Source organism: Acartia tonsa, chromosome 5 (genome assembly GCF_053477335.1).
Source record: "Acartia tonsa isolate MP-2025a chromosome 5, ASM5347733v1, whole genome shotgun sequence".
NCBI lineage: Eukaryota > Metazoa > Arthropoda > Copepoda > Calanoida > Acartiidae > Acartia > Acartia tonsa.
Genome location: NC_137264.1, coordinates 36,191,708 through 36,215,999, shown reverse-complemented (window position 1 = coordinate 36,215,999; position 24,292 = coordinate 36,191,708). Strand labels below are relative to the sequence as shown.

Sequence of the window (24,292 nt, the reverse complement as noted above, 5' to 3'; positions counted from 1 at the left end):
CCATCCGTGCATTCCAAACATTCTTCTACCTCCGATTTTCCCGCGTTTATCTGATTCTACATTCGGAGATTTTCTCCGAGGATCGGAGGAGATATTTTGGAAGATTTTTCTCCGACAGATTTTGTTGATTTTAGTCGCATCTTAGCTGAGTTAGAAGCAACAACAGTGTACTCAATAAAGAAATTAAATATCTAAAGACAGTCTTAAAAAAAAAAACAGAAAGAATACAAAACAAATACAGGAATTTTATATAAAAAAGTGAATTTAAAGTTTTCAAAATTATTATCCAAAATCAATTCAAAACGGCGGAAATAATAAGGGTAAGTATTTTGTACAATTTAATATGAAATTTATTACAGTGGTTTTGCTGTTGACAAATTACCAAATTTAATTGATTAGCTTGAATAAAAAGGGATTTCTATCGAAGTTTTATGAGAACAAAGTAATTTTCATAAATAATACGATCCTTATTTTAATTATCCTAAAACAGTTTAACCAGTCGTTTTATCAGTAGTTCTGATGAACAAGTTTAACCAATTTTAAATTGAAACTGAAAGTGTATTATAGATTAAACATTTTACAATTTAAAATGTTAATTTGGTTCCATAAAAAATGACATTAATTAAATTTTAATTTGGAAAAAGATTTGGCATTTTAATATTTGGTGATTATTTCAAATTTTTATTCCCTGCTAAATTTAGTTGCTAATATTATATCAACATTCAAATGAAAAGACAAGAATAGGCTTGTCAATGCTTAATTACTAAACAGCTTTAATCCTGCGCAAGACCTCGACTTTGATACACAAACAAAACCAAAAGATTCACATTATTAGTATATTAGCGGCCGCGCCCCTATCTTTTTGGGGCTCTGTATTCATATTTGATACAGCGTAAAGTGGCACCAAAAAATGACATACAATAAAGTTGACCAATGAAGGCCAGTATACACTGTAATTGACCAATGGTAAAATTTATACCGGCCTCTCATTGGTTAATTATCGTATGACGTCATTTTTTGTGACACTTTTTACGCTGTTTCTTCGTAATTGTAAGAAGGAAATAGAAAATACCTTAGGCAAATTAAAAAGGAAATAGCCTTAAACTAACCCGATTCCTTCCGTAAAAAAGCATAACTCTTTGGATTCAGAAGATGTAGAAATGTTAAGCTTCAGACACAAATAAGAAAACCTTACTACTTGATCTAAAATAAAAGGATAACTATATGATTTATACTTTAATCCTTGTCTCTAATTTAAACTTTTTGTCTAATGTAGGACAATGGCGTGGAGGGGGGAGGGCGGAAGACAATGGGAAAGATATCAACTTTTTATTGTTTAAGTGAGACCGATGAGCTCAAATCTTATTAAAAGTTAGATTGATATTTTTGCTTCTTATTTTACGAGGAGTTTAGGTGGATTATTAAAGTAGCGCAGATACCTTACAATTCTGCAATTTTTAATACTTAAACACAAGAAGTGATAATTATAATAACAAGGATAACAACATCCATAATTAGCCAAGCAAAAAAATCAAGGACAAACGGACAAAGAAATAGTTAGAGCATAAGTACCGTTCAACTATTATTACAAAGCAAAGAAAGAGATAGACAGAACACACCAAAACTCAAGAAACATCAAAAGCATCAGGTTATACATTTCAAGCATGACCAACAGTGAGACGGACATCTTCAATCTTCAAGAAAAAATTTAAGCTTTTTATTTTTGTCTTTGAAATCACAAATCGTATGTCAAAATGATTTGCTGAATATGATTTCTACAATGCTGTCAAGAGAAACCCCATTGTTACAGGAATGTAAAACAAGGATGACAACATCCATAAAAGCAAAGTTCTGAAATGGAAGAACAAACGAACTTTAACACTTGTAGAGTGTCAGAACTGAATAAACTAAATATTAATTTGTTGCAAAACTGGTTAAATATATGATACTGTTTAAGAACATACTGACGTTTTAGGTCTTGATCATAGAGACGATTCGCTTATAACATTGTACCTTGTCGCAAAAGGAATTGATATTCAGATGAATAGGATAATTTTAACATACAAAATTTGTTGTCAAAAAGTAAAAAATTCTCCTTGTTTTAAATAGACGTACGGACTTTCTGGTAACGATTATAGAGTTGCTGCGCTTACTAAGTCTTACCTAACTGTAATAGTAATCAGCATGGAAAGTTAGAAATCGATAGGACAATACTAACTTGCTTAAATTAAAGAAATGAACTAACCGTAACGGACATAGGGACTGATCTACCTAATTATACATAGATAAACTTCGCTTTAAAAATGAATTATTTAGCTTTTACCAGATAATGGGAAAATATATATCTAAACACGTATTTTATGTTCAAAATAATTGTATATTAATTTTCATTTCTTTTGAATAGTTTTATTAACTTTATTCCGTAAAATTACCAGTTAAAAGCCTCCGAACTGGTGTTCATCGACTCGTTATGGGGATCTTAAGGAAAAACACCAGAACCGATAATTTGATATACATTCCCAACGATGAGAAACAAAATTACCCCTTCAGTAGATTAAAAATAATGATGGAAGAGTATAAGTGTTGCTAGGGGGGGATGTCCTGGCCTCAAAAAGATTCAACTCAGTGTCATCAACAATTCATTCTTATTAAAACAAGGATGGCAACATCCATAAAGCAAAGAACTGAAACGATAGGACAAACGGATATTATCACTTGTATATTGTCAGAACTGAATAAACAGAATATAAATGTATAAGAGTCGAAGTAAATTTGTTGAAATAAATTAGCGAAAAAAGCTATCCGTTACGGACGGACGGACTGACCCTAACTATAGAAAAGCTTCGCTTTTAAAAACGGCTTGATACAGAATGATCGGATAATTAGATCACAATAAAATTTGTTGTTAAAAAATTTAAATTAATCAACATATTTAAAATGGACGTACGGATATTCTGGTAATGATTACAGAGTTGCTACGCTTTCTAAATCGTACCCAACTACTACAGGAATCACCATGCAAAGTTTGAAATCGATAGGACAATTCTAACATGCCTAAATTACCGAAAAAAGCTATCCGTTCCGGACGGACAGACGTACGAATGGACTGAGCCTAATTATAGAAAAGCGTCGCTTTTCAAAATACAATAAATAGGCTATTCGTTCCTAAAATGCGACTATGATTGTAGAAAAGCCGCAATATAAATTGAATAGTATATTAAACCTTAAATACTATCATTATGTTTTATAGTGGTAATTGAAGTAGAATTCAGTACTATGTTTTTTAAAAGCAAAGCTTTTCTATAATTAGGGTCGGTCAGTCCGTCCGTAACGAATAGCTTTTTACGTTAATTTAGGCTTGTTAGAATTGTCCTATAGAATTCAAATTTAGCATGGTGATCCCTGTATTAGTTAGATACAATTAAGAAAGCGTAGCAACTCTATAATGTCCGTACGTTTTTTTATAACTTTTTTAACAACAATGTTTTATGTGATAAAATCATCCGATTGATCTGATTTTTGGATTCCTAATTCCTCTTACAATAAGGTACAATATTATAAGCGAAGCATCTCTATAATCAAGTCCTAAAAATGTCAGTATGTCCTTAAACAGAATACTGTATTCAAGAAATTTTGCAACAAATTTACGTATAATTTTGTCATAACTTATATAGTCTTATTTTGTATATTCAGTTCTGACACTCTACTAGAGTTAATGTTCGTCTGTCATACCGTTTCAGAGCTTCGCTTTTATGGATGTTGTCATATATAGAATATCTATATTTAAAAAGTCACGTTTGACTATGAATATTTACGATCGAACGTCCGTACGTCAGAAATATTATTTTTCATGGACAAATAAACAAATTGTAAAAATGATATCCCTAAATTGTTAAAATAAAGTAAATAGGTAAGATATACTTACTAGCTATTTAAATTTTATTTCTAAAAGCTTTTTCATTAAATCACTATAAACATGCCTGTTACCTGTTAGCAAATCCTGTTTAAATTTATAATTAATACTAGCAGCTGCACCCTTAGCAAATAGGGGCTCTGCATTCAAAGGGCCAAGAAAGATTATTAAAAATATACTAAAACCATTCCAAGACTTAAATCCATCAACAGTATATATTAACACTGGGATCTATGTCTAGTTTTCATAAAACGGAGAGCTCAATCGGTCCAATCTTAAGCTACAGACAAAAAAAAACCTTACTACATCATGTAATAGGATATGATCCATACCTTTTTTCACTTAACTGTCGATAACAGACTAGAGGACGTACATACCTTATTAAATGCAAGCATCGCCACTAGAAAGTAAATAAAATTGTTGATTTGTTGCACACCCCGCTTGATATGATATGATATACCCTGTGGTAGTTTTATCTGAAATGATGTTTATATCTTCAAGCAATATTATAGTCACTATATATATATAAACAAGGACAAAAACATTCATAAAAGCAAGGCTTAACAAATATCAAAATCGGACATCAACTAACAAGAACAAGTGTCAACGCCTCTAAAGTTTAAGAATAGTGTTCAGTAGAACTTAGAGGTGCGAATTTACTTTGGATATTGGAATGCTATTTTTTTCTAATCGTTCCTAAAATCACAATTGAAAAATAGCTAAAAAGACATGTTACCTATTAATTTAAAGACTTTCTTGTTGAGATAATACAAATTTATAACTTTCAATATTATAACTAATTAATACAGGTTTTAAGGTTTTGATGCTATATGATAATTCTAAAATTTATATTTTTTTATTTTTACAAAATGGTGTTTGTTCGGACGAACATGCACACTCTAAATGCAGAATAGCTTTGCTTTTAATAATATACACTAGAGTGTAAGTCATCAACCAGAGGAAATTAATTCCCCACAACATTTTCTCCCCCCCCCCCCTCCACAAAACTTTCCTTGGCCATCGCCCCATTTATTAGCACCCCCTAACTTATGTTAGAAGTGGGGAAAATTGTTTTTGGTTTATGTTAGTGTTTTAAATTACAGAAGAAAGGAAAAGTAAATATAATTATATCTCATTACATTAATCTTTATGATAGATACTGGCTAAGCTTTCCAAAAAAATAAGGTTAACATTGAATATAAATTAATGTTTTGATCTTTCTTTACCACTTTGAAGTTTTATCATTGCATTTTTAAAGGCTTCCGTTTTTAATATGACTATTAAAACAACATTTCATTTAGCAACGTAAAACTCTAGAGCATTTTTTACTTACCACAAGACAAAAAAACTACATAAAAATATATATTTTGATAAGATTCATTTTAGAATTAATAGGAAGCTACATGTTATTTGTATAGAACAAGTAAAAAAGTAATTTTAATCAGTTAGGGAAGTGGACACCTATAGTGATGCTATACATCTAAAAACATTATGCTGTTTGTTTACAATTTTTACTGTTTGTATTTGTTTATAAGATGGGGTGGGGGTAAGGGTTGGAGCGGAGAATTTGTGTTAAGAATGTTAACAATCTAATTTGTGTTATTTGGATTTTGTGTGCATCTCCTCCCCCCCCCCCCTCTACACTCTTCTAATTTCTTTTCTGGGATAGTTTTGGCGGAGTTAAAGAAGAAGGGAGTGGGATGGTAAACTAAATTAGCAATATATCATCTTGTAGACCACATAAGAGCTCTGGAAAAGATTACCCATAATGTAACAAATTTTTGGTGCAAATGTGTTACTTTTAGAAGCATTTAACCAAAGTGTTTGTTTAATGACAATGACAAAAATGTACAAAATAAGCTCAGAACAGCAAATAAATAACATTTTGGATGAATATGAGGAAAAAAGTTTTACGTTGTGATGTGTCATAAACAAGAAGTTGCGCTACTAAGTTTAACTAAAAGCAGAACATAGTTTTTTTTTGTATATATATATTTACATTATTTCTAACTCCTTCAGTTAACTATTTTTTTTTCTTTAGAAACTGACAAAATTTTGAATCTTGCAGTTTTATTTGGACACCTCATAGAAGAAAGATTTTGGGGAATGGGGGAAAAAGAATGAAGTTGGTTTATAATTGAAAACATTAAAAAATCTTGGCTATTCTTGCTTCTTTTTATTACCATATTATATCATTTTATAAACATTTCTATTTTCTAGAAAATTTAGGTGTTACTACTCTATAAATATAAATTTTACATACATCAATCTTCCTTTACACCGACTAACCACAGTCACTAGAAGATCATTAAGAATATAGATTTTAACTATAAATTCAAAAACAATCAAATGTCTGAAGCTTAAGACCTCAATAACCACGGAACTGATTGGGTTCTCCAATTGAAGTAAACTTCACATAGGTTTTTTTATTTTCCGAATTTAAGACTTTGTTTTGGGCTATTTTCCAGCCCCTTTCTGTCCCTTTGATTACAAAGCCCCTAGATGCTAGGGGCGCAGATGCTAGTTACATATAAGATAAGGTTGCAAAAGTACATACATTAATTTTTATGCGTTTAATTTTAAAAATAACTTTACTAGTATATAAAAATACATGACAAACTTTAATGTTAACAAAATTGACCTTTAATTATATCAAATGATTCTCATATGGACTTATTTATATATTACTTTTATCACAAACTAAGCAAGTTTTATCATTATGAATTTCAAAAGAAATCAACAAAAAACTAAATACTTTCAAATAAACAAGCCGGGATATAATAGAATATTGGTTGTGTTAGTTAAGTTATGATTAGAAGAGGTGTCTATTTTAATTCACAAAATAGGTCCATTTATCAAGACCAAAAATATTTTATTATTTTCTTTTTGACAACTCTTATAGCATGCTATAAGATTCGGAAAAAATACGTTTACTTTTGGCTGAAAAGCTGAAGCAAAATATTTAAAAATCAATAATTAAATATGTTTATTTAGGATGATATGATTATGTCTATGAAGCTTGAGGTGAGGGGGAGGATAGGTTCTACACAGGTAAAATATTTTTCATGTTTTTCTTCTTAGAACAAGGATATTCTTGTTTTAATGGAAAAATGTTCAATAATAAGGATTTAATTGAAGCTAGTTAAGTTAATAAAAAAATTAGATCTAATAATTTGTACCTTCTGCTGATATGTGTTGTGTACAAAATTTACAATTAAAATTGGGGAATGCCTCAGCCCAATGTATTCTAAACATTATCATGCCTCTGTTGAATCAAGAAAATTACCTAGCTAAAATTTATCTAATATCCTTATAGATTTTAATTTATTTTTTTTCTACAGTATTTGATAAAGCTAGTATGTAGCATTAAAATAAATTTACACCCATTTCGTGGCAATGCTCTTAAGGGGCGGTTCGTCGTTTTTTCACAGTTTCTTTAGATAGGTTATTTTAGGTCAGGTTAGGTGATTGCCCCGCAGGTTTAGGTAATTGTCCCCGTCTAGTTAAAGCGCCCTGCAGGGGCTAGAAATAGAAGAAAAGCTACTTATAAAATACGAGGAAACGCCCTTTAAGATGCGTAGTCACGAAAGGGACTATACCCCAATTTATTTATGAACATTAGTTTTTAAATTTTCAATTGGGATTATAAAATTGTATTGGCATTGAATTGTTATAAACTAAAAGGAGTTGAGGGTTGTAAGTTTTTGATTTTAAGAATATTTACCTTTACTCTTACTTTCATTCAATATAAATTGATGAAGTGTCAATCTTACTTCAATTTCATTTGCATCCTAAATTCTTAATTTTTGCAAGGTTCATCTTTTGGCAAGCTTAAATAATCATTTTAGATATCAGATGCTTTTTTGCAAAATTACGGGCTTTGCAGGACCTACAAAAAGCAAAATTGTAAAGAAGAACCATATCGGTTTAGTGGTTAACGATATAATTCTGTAGACAGACAGACAAACATTATGTTACTATTATATTAGTATTAAGATACCATTCTGCCCTGGGCTAATAAGAGTCTTATCAGATGCTTTTAGCAAAACTACAGGCTTCGCAGGACCTTGTAACATTGTTAAGGAGAACCATATCGGTTCAGCGGTTAGTGAGATAATTCAGTACAGACAGACAGACAAACTCAGTCGTAGTAGACAAACCTAAATGCAAAAATTATATATATTATAACGAATAAGTTTTTTTTTATGATGTATCTGATAACTTTTAATTCATCTTAAGTACTTTAATAAGTGTTTTTATTTACTTTTATTAAATTAAGAATAATGATTCTATTGCTTATTTGCCATTTTATCATTATATAGAATAATAGTTCATATTTTTTAAGGAATGCGCCGGCTGTTCAAAGAAAATTCATGACAGATATGTGCTTAAGGTAAACTGATTATTGCATACTGAGTGTTTTTTTGATATCAAGGCTACTGTATAACTAAGGAATGTTCGAACAACCGTACAACTATCATTAGTTGCAATTTGTTGTATAAACATTTACTTAGTAAGATTTCCTAAACTAAAGTTGAATTTTAGTTTTATAAAGTAGTAGTTTTTCAATCTAATTTAGAATAGATTCAGGAAAGATTTGAATAGTACAAGAATATTTCACATAAAAGTAGATGGTTTTAGGATATTTTAATGCCCCCTCTTTCCCTTTTCGAATACTGATTCTCTATAATGAAGATGCGTATTTGATAATATATAGTCTGTACGTCATTGCTGTTTGTTATTGTGGATATTAGTTTGTAACAAGAAAATTTTAAAATTACCCATTAATGTGTAAGAAAACCTTGTAAAATTCTTTACTGGATCATCAAATGTGTTTCTAAAGTCAAACTGCTACAAATACTTGCATAATTATTAATGGTGATAAATGAAGAAGCTCTTTATAGTGCCTATAGATAGAGGATAAATTTTTAAAAGAACTTTTGGCCAAAGTTTCCCGAATGAAGTCATATTAGAATAATGAATAATTGTAATATGACGTCAATCGGCGCATTTCGGCAAACATTTTTTTTAAATTGGTCCCCCTTTTTTACAGGCACTATATAGAGCTTCAATATTTAATAAAAGTTATATTTCTGTTCTATTATTTTTTTCTGTATACTATCTTTTATGTATATTAACCAACAAGCTATCTATCTAGGCACTGGACATGTATTGGCATGAGGACTGCCTAAAGTGTGGCTGTTGTGACTGCAGGCTTGGAGAGGTGGGCAACAGCCTGTATACTAAAGGAAACCTCCTGCTGTGTAAGAGAGACTATCTGAGGCTGTTTGGTTCTACTGGCTACTGCTCGGCATGTAATAAGGTAAGGAATTATCAATATATGAATCTTTATTAATTTTTAGCGAGGCTTTTCTATAATTAAAAAAGGTATATTTTTCTTTATAGAAATAAACAGGGAATTGCAAAAAAAATTATTTATTTTTTGTGCTGATTTCTGGGATACTTTTTATGATCTATTGATATGTGTGTTTTTTTTTACAGATTTTGTGTATTTTTCTTTCATTTTATGCCAAAAAATATGCATACGTACCGTTTTCATTGGACCTAAACTTTTTTAATATTTAGGTGATTCCAGCTTTTGAGATGGTTATGAGGGCCAGAACAAATGTTTACCACCTGGAATGTTTTGCTTGTCAACAATGTGGCCACAGGTAGTGGGAAAATTTTTACCACCACCCTGCCAATCTTTTGGGATGGTCCAGAGTAAAGAATCAGGAATCTAAAGGGATAAGACATTGGCTGATAATTTGATGTACATCCATAATGATAATACACAACTTCCCCTTCTGTAGATTACAATTAATAGTTGACACGTTTGGACACTCAACTTAATGAACCAACAAATCAAAATTCAAAAAAGTCCCTAAAGTTGTCAAGCCAATCATTAAGAAAACGGTATCATAGAATAAATAGCTTAATGTCCCTCCCTCCCAGGTACAGAATATAATTACATAAGTGTTTTAGTAGTCTCAATTTGACTTTATATATTTTTTTGAAGTGTAATATCAAGCTGCATCTAAGAAAAAAATTACAATATATTTAATTTCGTTATTTTAGGTTTTGTGTTGGTGATCATTTCTATTTGTATGAAAACAAGATTCTTTGTGGCCCTGACTATGAGGTAATTTTAAGAGAAAGTGCAAGCTTACATTTTTTGATCATTTTCCCGTATCACTTCGAAACCGATTAATATCCGGTGGATAAGACCAGGTTCTCAGCCATACTGAAAAATTATTTCTAGCATCGTATTATATCCAGTTTTCCACGAATATAAAAATGTACAGTTTTAATCTTAATCCACAGAAAGCTGTTTCTAATACGATGCGAGAAATAACTATTATAAAACTCTGAATGTAGACTGAAAAGCAGCCCAAACTAAGTATAAAACTGTGTACTGTGTACTAAACTACTTATAAAAAGTTCACGAATAACCTCTAAAAAATTAAATAAACACCAATGAAACTAAAATGCTGTAGTTAAAGTATGGCTGAAAATGACCATTTTAATTAGCCCTTACTCACACAAAAATTATTTTTTTGTTTATTACATCCAAAAATAGCTAAAATCTGGAATATTTTTGGTTACAACTGCATTTTGATATAATTATGGAATATTAAAAAACACCTATTTTAGGAAAGAATGGTTTTTGCCAACCTATCCTCAAATCCGCGCCATCTTGCTCAACTCAAGTCTCAGTCCCGGTCTCCCTTGCCTCCGTTCCCGCCGCAGCCGCCAGCGGGACACGGCTCCATGGGCATGAACGGGCCCGGCCTTCCCCCACCACCCCATCATCTAGACAACAATCATCATCATCATAATTTCCAACAACACCAACAGAACATGGCGGCGATGGCCGCCGCAAAATCCTACTCAATGAACGGCGTCAACGGCGATGGGCCCAATCAAAGCCGACAATCGCCAGTACCCGGTTGTGGCGGAATGGGACTGCCGCCTTCCACTGTCAGCGGTGGGCTAGGAAACGGCCCCCCGCATAATACTCCTGTCTCAATGATGAAAGAAATGACCCCCCTGCCCCCCATATCAACTGTACGGTCAAGTCAGGGGGTTATTGGTGTTTAGTAGAATATTTTCCCCACATTTAACTGATGTTGTGATCATTTTTTAAAAGTTGCCTAGAATAGTTTCTGTAGTAGCTTAATAAAGTTTGAAATTATTCTTGGCAGCATTTTAATGGTTGAAAAAATTTACTAATTATAAAAAATCTTATTAAAGTGTAATTGTACAAATTATGTTTTATGTAAATCAAATTAAATGAAAACATATCATAATGTTTACAAAATTTACAATCAAATATTTAAGTTTAAAATTATTGAATTTTGTTTTCAGTCAGAAAGAAACCTTTATGTTTTTTAAACTCTTCCATAGCAAATAAATAATAAAAATATAATATTAGGAGGCTTAAATGTAAAAAATACTATTTCTACTTACTAAATGAATTTCTAGTTGGTTGAAGTAATCACCAAATACAAGTTTTATAATTCTGGAATAGTAAAATATTAAAGAATTGAAGACTGTTTTTTAATCCCAAATAAAATTTAACTCCGATTACTAATAAATTGTTTAGTTTTTGTTTCAATTATTTCCAAGTAGCAAATTTCCTAATTTCTTCAATTTAAGTAAAATAGATACAAAGCAATACTTGGCCAGGAGGAGGGAAAGATATTTTGTTATTTTTAATTATTTTTAAAAAATCAATGCAAATCTAGAAATATATGTTATTTACTTATCCGCGGAAAGTAAAATTAAAAGTTATATGATTAATTCCTGTTTCGTTTTTAGGGGTCTTACAATAGGGATTTTTTGTGTGCTATTTTTTGATCCAGCAAATATTAATTTTAAAATCTCTCAAAATCTCTCCCTGTCTATTTCGGTGATAAGATATAATTTAAATTTGTATTTTGTCCAATTACATGAAATGAATTTCAATTTTAAAACAAATATCGAATAATAATATTTGTTTACAAATTTTAAGTTGAGCAGCTACTATATAACTAAACTATCAACATTACAGAATTGTCAAAAAAATTCATATATAATAAAAAACACAATTGCTTATTCTAACGGTATAATACTTTATTACTTTTTTTCATTGTTAGCTTGTTATTGCTGCATTAATATGGGCATATTTTTTTATTTCAAATAATTAATTATTTGTAAATTAACTAATAAAATAAATGTTGTTATTCATTCAGAATCTGATATATCATTTTTATGTAGGGTAGATTGGGGCAAATATTATAATCTAAACTTTTAGTCTAAAAACTTAATTTTCAATGTTTTAAAAAATTTCTCAAGATGGGCGTATAATTGATATTCCATCTAAAAGCTAATTAAATTTTAACGTGAGCTATCTTATATTGATAATATAACAGCAAAAAAGTTTGACAGATAAATTATAAATCAACATATCTTAAAAAATAAATAGTCACTGGTTTTTTAAATCTACAGTTATTGAATACTTGCTCTAATCTGCCCTAATTTACACATTATTGTGAAGCTACTTAATGCTTTTGTCTTGCCAAACATATAGAGAAGGTGTACATTAACTTCCGCTTAAATATCACAATTCATCAAATAATTGCTTAGTCATAATTAAAATAGGCATATATGTATTTATTGTAAATAGTCATATTAGTCAAATTTTTTTTGTGTTTTTTGCGCATATGATAAATCAAGCAATCCTGTTTTTTTTTTCATTTTTAAATATCAGCTATTTGTGCGGATATGATGTTTCACCTTTACATACACTCACAGCCAAATCAATTAAAATCAAAATTGATAAATAGATATAAAGAGATAAAATGCTTTAAGTAGAATAATATCAAATGTGAAATCAATCTACTCACACAAAAATTTAATAATTATTATAATTGCAATTTATATGTATAATTAATTATTTAATATAATAGAAGTTTTTAAATTAACATCGATGTTTTAGTTTTTTAAAGTTCAATTAAGATAAGTTTCCTAATGCGTCTGATCTATAACTACTAACTAGGTTAAATTTGTAAATATGGCTGCGCTACTTAAAGCAACCACGAAGGTCTAAAATTTGTATTGAATATAGCATAAAACCAAACTAAGATACAAGTTTTAAATGTCCTAAAACCCCTCAGAGACCCATAAGAATCTTCCATATAATGTAGAACTTAATTGGTTCAGCAGTTATCGAAATTTTAAGCTACAGACAAAAAATTTCTTCTTTAAATTATAGGATTCGCATGAAGTTATAATGTCATTAGAATGTCGGTATTATGTCAGGCAAGACCACTATTTCTTAAAGCTTTAAGGTCGATAATAATAACATTTTGATATAATGCCAACAATTTTTGATGGGGGTAAATGAAAGTTAGTAATCATACTTCAACTAGTTGACCCCTCTACAAATTTGTTATTACTTAGGGATAACAACATCCATGAAAGCGAAGCTCATTATATATCATCAAAAGTTAATTTATATAGATTGTAGACGAAATAAAAAGATACAACACTTATAAATCGTTGTTTCAGATCGTCATTAGAATTGCCAAATAATAATTACCACAATATAATAATTCCAGTAAATATATAATTGATTGTAAAATTAGATAAACATGATTTCAACAGACTTTGTGATAATAACATTTCCTGAACATACTCTTATTGTTAGTGAGTCTTTTTCTAGATATTTGGCAATAAATCTCTAGTTTAAGTTAAACTGACAGCACCAAGAACTAGAAAAGTTTGGCTTGCTACAACAAGTATATAATCGTAAAAAGAACAATAACCAATAAATATCTCTGATAGATTTCCTAGCTTTTCCCACCCCCCTCCCCCTTCCACACAACACACGCACTTCCAATTTTGTATCCGAGATTTCAATTAAGATTCTGTTCTTTGTGTGGTGGTGGTGGCCATATAACTTCCAGGGATATACGAATAGGTCAATTTAGAATATGTCCTTTTCTATATACGAATATGTCAATTTAGAATGTGTGGTAGTAGTGGCCATACAACTACCAGGAATATAGGGATAGGTCAATTTAGAATGTGTGTTAGTAGTTGCAATACAACTTCAAGGAATAAAGGGATAGGATAATTAAGATTATATTCTTTGTGTGTTGGTAATAGTGGTTGCGGCCATACAACTAACATGTTTAATGTGTAAGTAAGAAGTTTTTTTTGTAATAAAGATAGTTCTACTAATTAATGCATGTCAGACATAAACAAAGCTTGCAACATCAAAGAATAAAATATCAAATTTAATCTTTTAAAAAAATATTTTAGTAGAATAAATTTTGATTAGAATAAATTGACCTATTCCTACATCTCTGAGTATAGTGCAATGGATAGTATTATAATTGGGCAGGCTATTATTTGGGGAAGAGGGTACAGGGGGGGAAATTAATCCCCCATCCTCTTAGAGAATTATTACAACTCGTTGCTTATACTGGTTTAGAAGAGCAGCTTCTATCTAATAGTAATAGAGTTTATATAGTGTTGAGTTCGAAGCCAAGCCAAAATTCATATAGAGGTAATTAAAGGGAAACCTCATTGAATAGAGGTACATCTAACTACTTTATATTTTAGATTAATAAAGCATGAATGACAACATCTATATAAAAGAAAAGACTAAAAAAACAGTGTCAGGCAAAAAAAGGGCATGTAAATTGAACAATTATTGTATGACTTAGGTGGAAAAACCTAAAAATTACTTTACATCGCGTTAAGTGGACTCCCTAACATTGTGTGACGTACTCTCTATGATGATATTACATAAATGTATGAATATTGAATAAACATGTTTATACCTGACTGACAACTGTTACGGGAATCTGCGTGCAATGTTTTAAGTCGATTAATTTAAAATGCCTTAATCAACGATCCGATCATTCAGCTACTAAGGGTTGTATACAAATACGGACATACCTAATTATAGAAAAGTATCGTTTTAGTAAGGCAAGTCTTTGCTTACCCTTATTTCATTTCCCCTTTTACATGCATTGTAATTGTAAAAGATCCTTTAGGGAGTTAAATAAAGTAAAATTATGGATAGATTTCAATATAGATATTCAATACCTAAACTTATAATCTTCCCACAGGGGAAAGAGAGAGATGGGGGGAAGGCTGGAAAGGATGAGAGAGAAGCAAGTATGTCCCATTTTAAATCTCATATTAATGTATAATATGACCCACGAAAAAGTGTTTTTTAGCATCTGCAGCCCATATTTTTCAATAAAATATTAAAAGATGCATATGTACTTGTTCTCATCAGATGATATTAAAATATCTTTTTAATTGTACCCAACTGTTCAAGGAATCACCATCTGAAGTTTTAAATCGATAAAACGATTCTCACATGCTTAAATTAACTATCATGACTTTATCCTAAGTTTATAATCAATGATTGCATCCAATTTTTATTTTTTAAAAAGTTTTTGTCAGTCTTTTCCTTCAAATTGAGAAAATTGATCGGTGATTTGAACTGAATTAAAAGCTCAATGCAGTAGTATACCTAGTATATGACTGAAATGTGCAAACATACATACTCGGGCGCCTTAGGATTTTGACTTGTTGGAGTTTAGGAACCAAACCACAATATTAACAAGGATGACAACATCCATAAGTAGAAAAACAAATCATGAAACCGTTCTTCATAGCGTTATGGGCTGACAGAGAGACAAGCAAAGAGAATTATAAAATAGCTTCGATACTAAAAAAGACAAAAAAATATAGTCATTCAACCAAAAAGTATAAAAAGATTGGGACTTTTTTGGGAAAGCTCTGTTTGCTGGTAAAGTTTATATTTTCCTGCATGGCAAAATCATTGGATCTTTTAATACATATATTCATATAAGATATGTATATATATTTACAATATATGATACACTTACCCAAAGCTATTAGAACTAGGTATTACCAATATTTTAAGACGTTATTTGTTTAATTGTTATAAAAGTAATGATCCCACCCGGAAAGTTTTGGAGACCTGGAAGATCCTAGTGTTGCAGGTTTCTACCTGGAATCTAAAATTGACCAAGACAACCCCCTTTCTTAATGACTGTGTAGTTTTGATGTTTTACTGGGCGATTTGTAAAAAGTTATTTCACATCTTACAACCTTGTCTGATGTATTTCTATTATAGATATTAGCACATTTTTCGCTAGCATTGGAAAAGTGATTCTTGCTGTACTATACTTCATTCTTTTACTTTACAGGAAACCCTTGATAAATTTATGCTTATTGCTTTTGAGTGTTTGTGTGACTTAAATAGTTGTAATCTATATAGGTATATATAGGGAGAGGGTTGGTTTTCCTTTCCACAACTTATACAAGTTTAACAATATCCATAAAGCGAAGCAGATAAGGGAAAAATATAACTAATAATAGGTGGGGAATACTTTGTAAATAAACTTTCTAAAGAACGTACAATATAAATAATTAAATAATCTATATCATTATTAAATTCAGTAAAATAGTTAAAAATGAACGTATTATTCTTCGATAGCTACTACCGATTATTTATGCTTTATCGTTTCAGGAATCTTTGTACACGGATTCACATCGATTAAATGATTACATAAATTGTTATTGGAAGTTACGCCATCCGGACAGACAGATGTATTTAGTAATCTACATATAGAAAAGTTTCGCTATTAATAATTTATAATGGATAAAACCATAATCTATTTAATATCTGGGCTTATAATTCAAAACCTGGTATAGTTAAGAGAACTTAATTTGTAATAAAACAAGGACAATGAGTTTAAAGACAGCACAAACATGGAAAATTACAGGAAATTACGTCTATTAGTATCGAAGCAATAATATAAAAAAATCAGGCTTGAATTGTGATGAAATTGTTCAATAGATTATTAGATATAGAATATAATGACCCCCCACCCCCTTTCTTATTACTTTACCCCATCCCCTCCCTTGACAATGAAGGAACGTATTAACCAAAATCTGAGGATTATATTAGCAATCTAAAATTCCCTTTTCACAGTATTCTTTCTAAGCAGATTATAGTGCATAATATAAAAAATGACCATTGGCCAATTAAAATTTATACTAGCCTATCGTTGGTCATTTGTATTGTATGACGTCATTTTTATCAAGTATATTTAATTTTTCGAAAGAATACCTGCGCTTCTAAAACTAGGATTTATTTTATTTTAATCACAACTTGGGCTTGGATTTTTAGCTTAAAATAATAAAATAATTTGACATTTTTGTTATTAACTTTAAGAACTAACTTCATATATTGAACATCCATACATTTACTTGAAGCTCTGATATTTTAGATTAATCAAAAACACGTTTACATTTTTATCGTTTTCACTATAGTAATATAAGGTTTTCTAAAAAAGTTTTTTTTTTAATAAAAGAGATGATTTGTTAAGTGTTCCTATAGTCACCAAACAAGCGGCTGCATCCCTAGTTCTTATATTGTAATGCTTTTGGGGGAACTTTCCCATTCATAAGTAAAGTAAATATAAACAAGGATGACAACATTCATAAAAGCGAAGCACTGAAACGGTAGGACAAACGGACTTTAACATTTGTATACTGTCAGAACTGAATAATCAGAATATAAATGTATAAGAGTCGAACCAAAATTGAAAGTAAATTTGTTGAAAAACTGCTGGATACAGGTTAATGTTTATGGACATACTTACATTTTTAGGACTTGATTATAGAGTTGCTTTGCTTATAACATCATACTTTGTTGTCCCAGGAATTAATGTACCAAAAATCAGATCAATCGGATGATTAGATCACATGAAAATTTGTTGTTAAAAAAGTAAAAAAATCGACATGTTTAAAATGGACGTACGGACATTCTAGTTATGATTATAGAGTTGCTACGCTTTCTAAATCGTACCTAACTACTAAAGGAATCACTATACAAAGTTTGAAATCGATAGGACAATTCTAACATGCCTAAATTAACGAAAAAAGCTATCCGTTACGGACGAACGGACGGACGGACCTACCGACCCTAATTATAGAAAAACTTCGCTTTTAAAAAGATTATTCTAAAATAACTCTGAAATACAATAAGCATGATTCCTTTAGTGGAAAGTTTGTATGAAGATCAGGGATAAGTATAAGTATCAATATTCAAACAGAACAATTATTTCATTTTAAAAGGTTATATGAACAAACATTCTACTGGTTGGCCTAAGAAGAAACTATGTGTAGTGCTATTTGATTTTATTTTGCTTTAAATTGATATATGACTTAAAAGTTGATCTTTTGTATAATGAAAGCAAGTAGTAGGCCAATATACATGAAATATACAGCTTTGATATAAATATATAAATAAAACTTTAAAAAAAACATCTAAACGTAAAGGATAGTTTCTTCCCTGGTATTTGAAGTTTTCATGATAATAAGGTTAGAAAAGGACAATACAAATATACCTTTTTCCACAATGAATTTAAATTTACAAAATAGTGCATTTTGTTTATCATAACAGGGATTATAAATATATCGTTTATTGTCCTATCCCTGATCAAAGAATTCAGTACATTTTGCCATTGATAAATCCCTGGCAGAATTGGTATAAGAAAAAGATAAAGGTTGTTGTTAAATAATTGATAACCCACTTGAATATAAAAGGTTTCCTTTTACTAAATTAACTTTAGACTCGCCTCACACACACATACACACACACATGCATTTCACAACATAAGGGATACATGGAAAACACCATAAAAATTATTTTCTTTGTTGTTGACAAGGGTCTACACCCCTTTTTATACACTTACATTATTTAGCCGAAGGGGGTATCAATATAAAAAAAGTCACGCTTACAATTCAGGGACGCTTTTTGGACTTTTATCTTGGTAGCTGAATATATAGATGGTTGGATACACCCCCCTTACATTAAAAGTACACCACTCTTGTTGACTGTAATTCACCCCCCTACAGCTCACAACCCCTTGCAACCTTCTCGATTTTGGTTCAATGTGGCTGTAAAATTTTAAGGGAAAACCCTGTGCACGTATTTAAAAATAATTTTAACTCCATACAAAAAAAATAGCTCAATTTAATTCCAGAGATAAAAATATTTATTCACAACGCACTGTTGAGCCAACAAATATAAACAAAGAAGACAACATAAATAAGTAGCGAAGCACTAAAAATTCACGTAAGGACAAACAGACAAAAGAATGTTTAGTTGATAAATACGCAATAGTTCATACAAATAAAGAAACCTTTCTGAAAAAAAAATAATTTTAATATCTTTTTATGCATTACCGACAGACTGACTGACAAAGTAAATCAATTCCACCATTTTGTTGCGGAGGGACTGACAGAAGGACAGACTGACATATAGACAGACGGACGTACAGAATGACAGATAGACAGACTGACGGACGGACTGACAGAAGGACAGACTGACGGACGGACTGACAGATAGGCATACTGACGGACGGACTGACAGAAGGACAGACTGACAGAAGGACAGACTGACGGACGGACAAAAGTAATTATAGAGTAGCTTCGCTACTACAAATAAACGATTAAGTTATTTACAGGCCTATTTTAGTGTTTTAGAAAACAAAATTAGATTTTTTAGGCCTGAGAATATTTTTTTAACCGGCAATTTCTTTATATGTCTGTGATGTACCAAGAATCAATGTAATAAAACCAAACTTTAATAGCCCAACCTAACCTTACCTGAAGTAATAAGCAATAAGACCAAAACTATGGAGGGTCTATGTGCTCGACCAGGCACTTTGAGGGAAACCAACGTTAATCTTAACCTAATGTTATTATAACTAATATATTTAATAGCTAATACAAGGAATATGTATGCAATGTATAAGTAATACTAATAACCTCTGCACATCAATTAATTTTCATTACAGGTCCATCTCATGATTAACTTGAGAAAACTTTACTTTTTACACAATATCTCTCAAGAACAGAGAAACAAAGAAGATAGTAAATGGTTTAAAACCTAAGCTTTTCTACATATCTGGTGTTTCAATAAATCCTACTGTATGTCCTTAAATCCGTATGAATCCAATCGCATTTGGACATGACAAACTTTCTAAAATGAATTCTGTTTTAAAGGAAGTTTTTTATAGTGCCTATAAAAAATGACGTCACATTGATTAATTAAATTGTACTGACCTGCCGTTGTTAATTTAGTCAGTGGCCTATCACAGGTCATTTTTATTGTATGAAGTCATTATTGTTAATTTACTCTGTGTAGTGGCCAATCATTGGTCATTTGTAATGTATGACGTCATTTTATTTTTTTTGTTATTATGACAACGATGAAACTGAACTACTAATGATTAAAAATTCTACCTATATCCTGGATTTAAAGTTTGACATTTTGAAAGTGTTTCTATGGAATGTTTTCAATTTTAATTGTACTATTTAGTTTTAGCCAGGGATCAGCGGCCCCGTCGGATCATGGAAAGAAAACGAAGTAGCGGGTTTCATCGTATTTTCACAGTAGTTTTTGATGTAGGTAAGGTAAATGTTAATGATTGCCCCGGGGTTACAAAATTGGCACCGCAGGGAATAGTAATAGGAGAAAAGGTACTATTAAAATATGACGAACCCCGCTACTTCGTTTTCTTTCCATGATCCGCTCTATCATGCTAACATAAATAATTTAGAAAGACCCAGCCGAGCTTTTCGGTTAAATGATTAAAATAATTCTGTACATAAAATTTTATTTGGAAATTATTTAAGAGCTCAGCTTAAATGATATTCTTATATAAAAGTAATATAATGTCTATAAGTCTCTCCGTCTGTTTGTACTGAATGATCTTGCTAACCGCTGAACCTATATGGGTAACAGTGTAGCTTCTCATAGATCCTAGGAATTTTTAAAACTATTTTGGGGAAGGGTATCTCTAACCTCTACCCTCTCCCCCTTCCATCACCTGTAGGAGTGTAACCGCGTGTAAATTTTTTTTTTGAAAATTAGGAAAAAAATACCAATCTCTCTTTCTGATCTAAAGCTTTGTCTTTTTAAAACTTAAAATTTCTAAATTATAAAATTGGGTAAATTAGAATTTCAGCAAAGCATTGTTAATCAGACGAAGTGTTAAGGTTAAAAAAGTAATATTAGTTCCATTGGTAGCAAAGACAATTTGAATATAAATTTTATTTTTAAAAAATTCTTTTACACTTTCATGCTTATATAGAGAACCTAAATAATATTTTGCCTTGAGAAAAATATTTTAGAAGGTTTATCAAGATTAGTGTAAAAAAAGGCTAAAATATTTTATTTTACAGACAGGCGGACAAACAGTGGTCACTTATAGAAGAAAGTTAAAAAATTGAATTAATAGTTTTGGTGAGAGTTGTGAGATATTGTCATCCCCCCTACCCTACAATCCCATAGAAGGTAATAACGTAGCCGGTCTACAAAAGAAAATTGTTTATTTTCAATTAAACTTTTCAAATTGTGAAGTTTAAAATTGCTCGCAAGAAATTAGAAAACTTTTAATTGTGTTTCATCATCATAATACTTTGATCCTATATTGTACAACTAGCGGCTTCGCCACTAGAAACCTCTAGGGGTACTTCAGGTAACGGGGGTGATGGACACTCTGCTTTTAAGTACTAAAAAAATAAAACAGGGGGGGGGGATTTTCTCAAGAGGCGATCGTTGTAAACCATTCCTGGACCTATAAAAAGGTTCACTTTATAGGAGAACCATATCGGTCCAGCAAATAGCGGATCCTTCAGTAAAACACATAGACAGGCAGACATACGGTTGCTTCTATATATAGATGTACAACGAAGACGTACACAAAATTTTTACTATCAAAGTTATAGGTAGCGTAGCAACTCCACAAGGCTGGTATCTGTCTAACAGTCCTACAAAATGTGATTGTTACAAATACTGTTTATATTATACAGTATATACATTTTCTACGGTTTCTGACCAAACGAATTCTGACAAAACCACCAAAAACATTTGTTAGAAAAAAATTCATTATGTTATTTAATTAAACAAGATTATTGTTTTTAAGAGTAAAAAGGTATCTTTTAAAATGTGTTCACTTTCATTTAATAAAGTTACACTTTCAATGATAAAATCATCCTTAATAGATTTCTTTTGTACAAAAAGTTTTTACCTTTATTTTTAAAAGGTCACATTATATTAAGATATGTTTGTTTATGTTTATGTTTATATAATTCTCATGGCCCCTACTGGAGCATATCGAGAATATTAGGGCATCATCAAAACATGTCAATTTTATCACAGATATAATTACAACTAATAGAATATTCTTCACATTAACGGTTTTGTTAAAAGTCTATTTGATTCTATTCTTTATCTGAATTAGTTTAAGAAGTAAAGACAAATTACCCAAATATTATATATTGGGATAAAAGATAAATAATTGGTAATACTATTTCCCCAATCCTTTCCCTACAAAAATCAAATTCCCCAATCAATTTATCCCCTCCCCCGTCCTCTTCAAATTCTGTCCTCAATCCTTTTTCAGGGATCTTAAGGGATAAGACAATGAAGTTTAAATTCAAATGTGTTTCCAATGGTGATATATAAAATTGTGTCTTCTGTAGATTAAAATTAATGGTTGAAAAGTTTGGACACTCATCAAAATTCAACAACAAAAAAATCAAACGTTTTCAGTCATCGAATAAGATAACTTATTATAAAACTTTGGGTACCATCTTAATTTATATACCAATGTACCCTCTTTCCCTGATGTAAACTTAGTTAGAGTTTGTGAGAGAATCCTTTATTGACGCGAATTGTGTGACAATTTGAACCTCTATAGAAAATCAGCGAGCCACTGATAGACCCTATTCATACTTATCACGCTCTACCTTAATAAAATCAAGAGCCACTGATAGACCCTATTCATACTTATCACGCTCTACCTTAATAAAATCAAGAGCCACTGATAGACCCTATTCATACTTATCACGCTCTACCTTAATAAAATCAAGAGTCGCTAATAGACCCTATTCATACATATCACGCTCTACCTTAATAAAATCAACACTTATTTAAAATTACAATCATTTCTAAACTTCATTTATAATACTTAGTGATCTAAAGGGATAAAGATAATATCCGATATATCTATTCTATATGATTATGCATCCCCAATGATGATACTGAAAATTATACCTTCTGTAGAGTACAATAAGGTTTACATTTGAATAACTTACGTTGATTCAAATACTCAAAATTAAAGCATTATAAGAAAAAGAACTTGATAAATCTAAATTTAAAAGTCTGAAAAATTCTTGATTTTTTGCTATGATGGGGTGATATAACACATACTCACACATTCATGCACACATTCAAACATATCTACCGACATAACCATATAGACATACAGACCTAGTCAAATATATTCAAACATATCTACCGACATAACCACATAGACATACAGACCTAGTCAAATATATACAAACATATCTACCGACACAACCACATAGACATACAGACCTAGTCAAATATATTCAAACATATCTACCGACAAAACCACATAGACATACAGACCTAGTCAAATACATTTAAACAAACCTACAGTCATAAACATATAGACATACAGACATTATCAAATGCATTCAAACATACCTACAGACATAAACATATAGACATACAGACATTATTAAATGCATACAGACCTAGTCAAATATATTCAAACATATCTACCGACATAACCACATAGACATACAGACCTAGTCAAATATATTCAAACATATCTACCGACATAACCACATAGACATACAGACCTAGTCAAATATATTCAAACATATCTACCGACATAACCACATAGACATACAGACCTAGTCAAATATATTCAAACATATCTACCGACATAACCACATAGACATACAGACCTAGTCAAATATATTCAAACATATCTACCGACATAACCACATAGACATACAGACCTAGTCAAATATATTCAAACATACCTACCGACATAATCACATAGACATACAGACCTAGTCAAATATATTCAAACATATCTACCGACATAACCACATAGACATACAGACCTAGTCAAATATATTCAAACATATCTACCGACATAACCACATATACATACAGACCTAGTCAAATATATTTAAACATATCTACCAACATAACCACATAGACATACAGACCTAGTCAAATATATTCAAACATATCTACCGACAAAACCACATAGACATACAGACCTAGTCAAATACATTTAAACAAACCTACAGTCATAAACATATAGACATACAGACATTATCAAATGCATTCAAACATACCTACAGACATAAACATATAGACATACAGACATTATTAAATGCATTCAAACATACCTACAGACATAAACATATAGACATACAGACCTA

General features: G+C 30.7%; 1 protein-coding gene across 1 annotated transcript; it reads left to right on the top strand.

Moving 5' to 3' along the window:
• Positions 1-132: 132 nt before the first annotated feature.
• LOC145319394 (LIM domain transcription factor LMO4.1-like) lies at positions 133-11,726 on the top strand. The gene is made up of 7 exons (XM_080161511.1): positions 133-320; positions 6,908-6,964; positions 8,259-8,306; positions 9,072-9,236; positions 9,500-9,585; positions 9,992-10,055; positions 10,568-11,726. Exons 2-7 carry the CDS (start codon positions 6,914-6,916, stop codon positions 11,012-11,014), a joined length of 861 nt encoding a protein of 286 aa, XP_080017637.1. The 5' UTR covers positions 133-320; positions 6,908-6,913; the 3' UTR covers positions 11,015-11,726.
• Positions 11,727-24,292: the final 12,566 nt, after the last annotated feature.

Bases quoted from the DNA above. Each gene is read 5' to 3' on its own strand.
- LOC145319394 (XM_080161511.1), top strand. From the start codon at position 6,914: ATGATTATGTCTATGAAGCTTGAGGTGAGGGGGAGGATAGGTTCTACA. The intron at 8,307-9,071 runs GTAAACTGATTA...CTATCTATCTAG, and splicing joins ATGACAGATATGTGCTTAAG to GCACTGGACATGTATTGGCA. The intron at 10,056-10,567 runs GTAATTTTAAGA...CACCTATTTTAG, and splicing joins TTTGTGGCCCTGACTATGAG to GAAAGAATGGTTTTTGCCAA.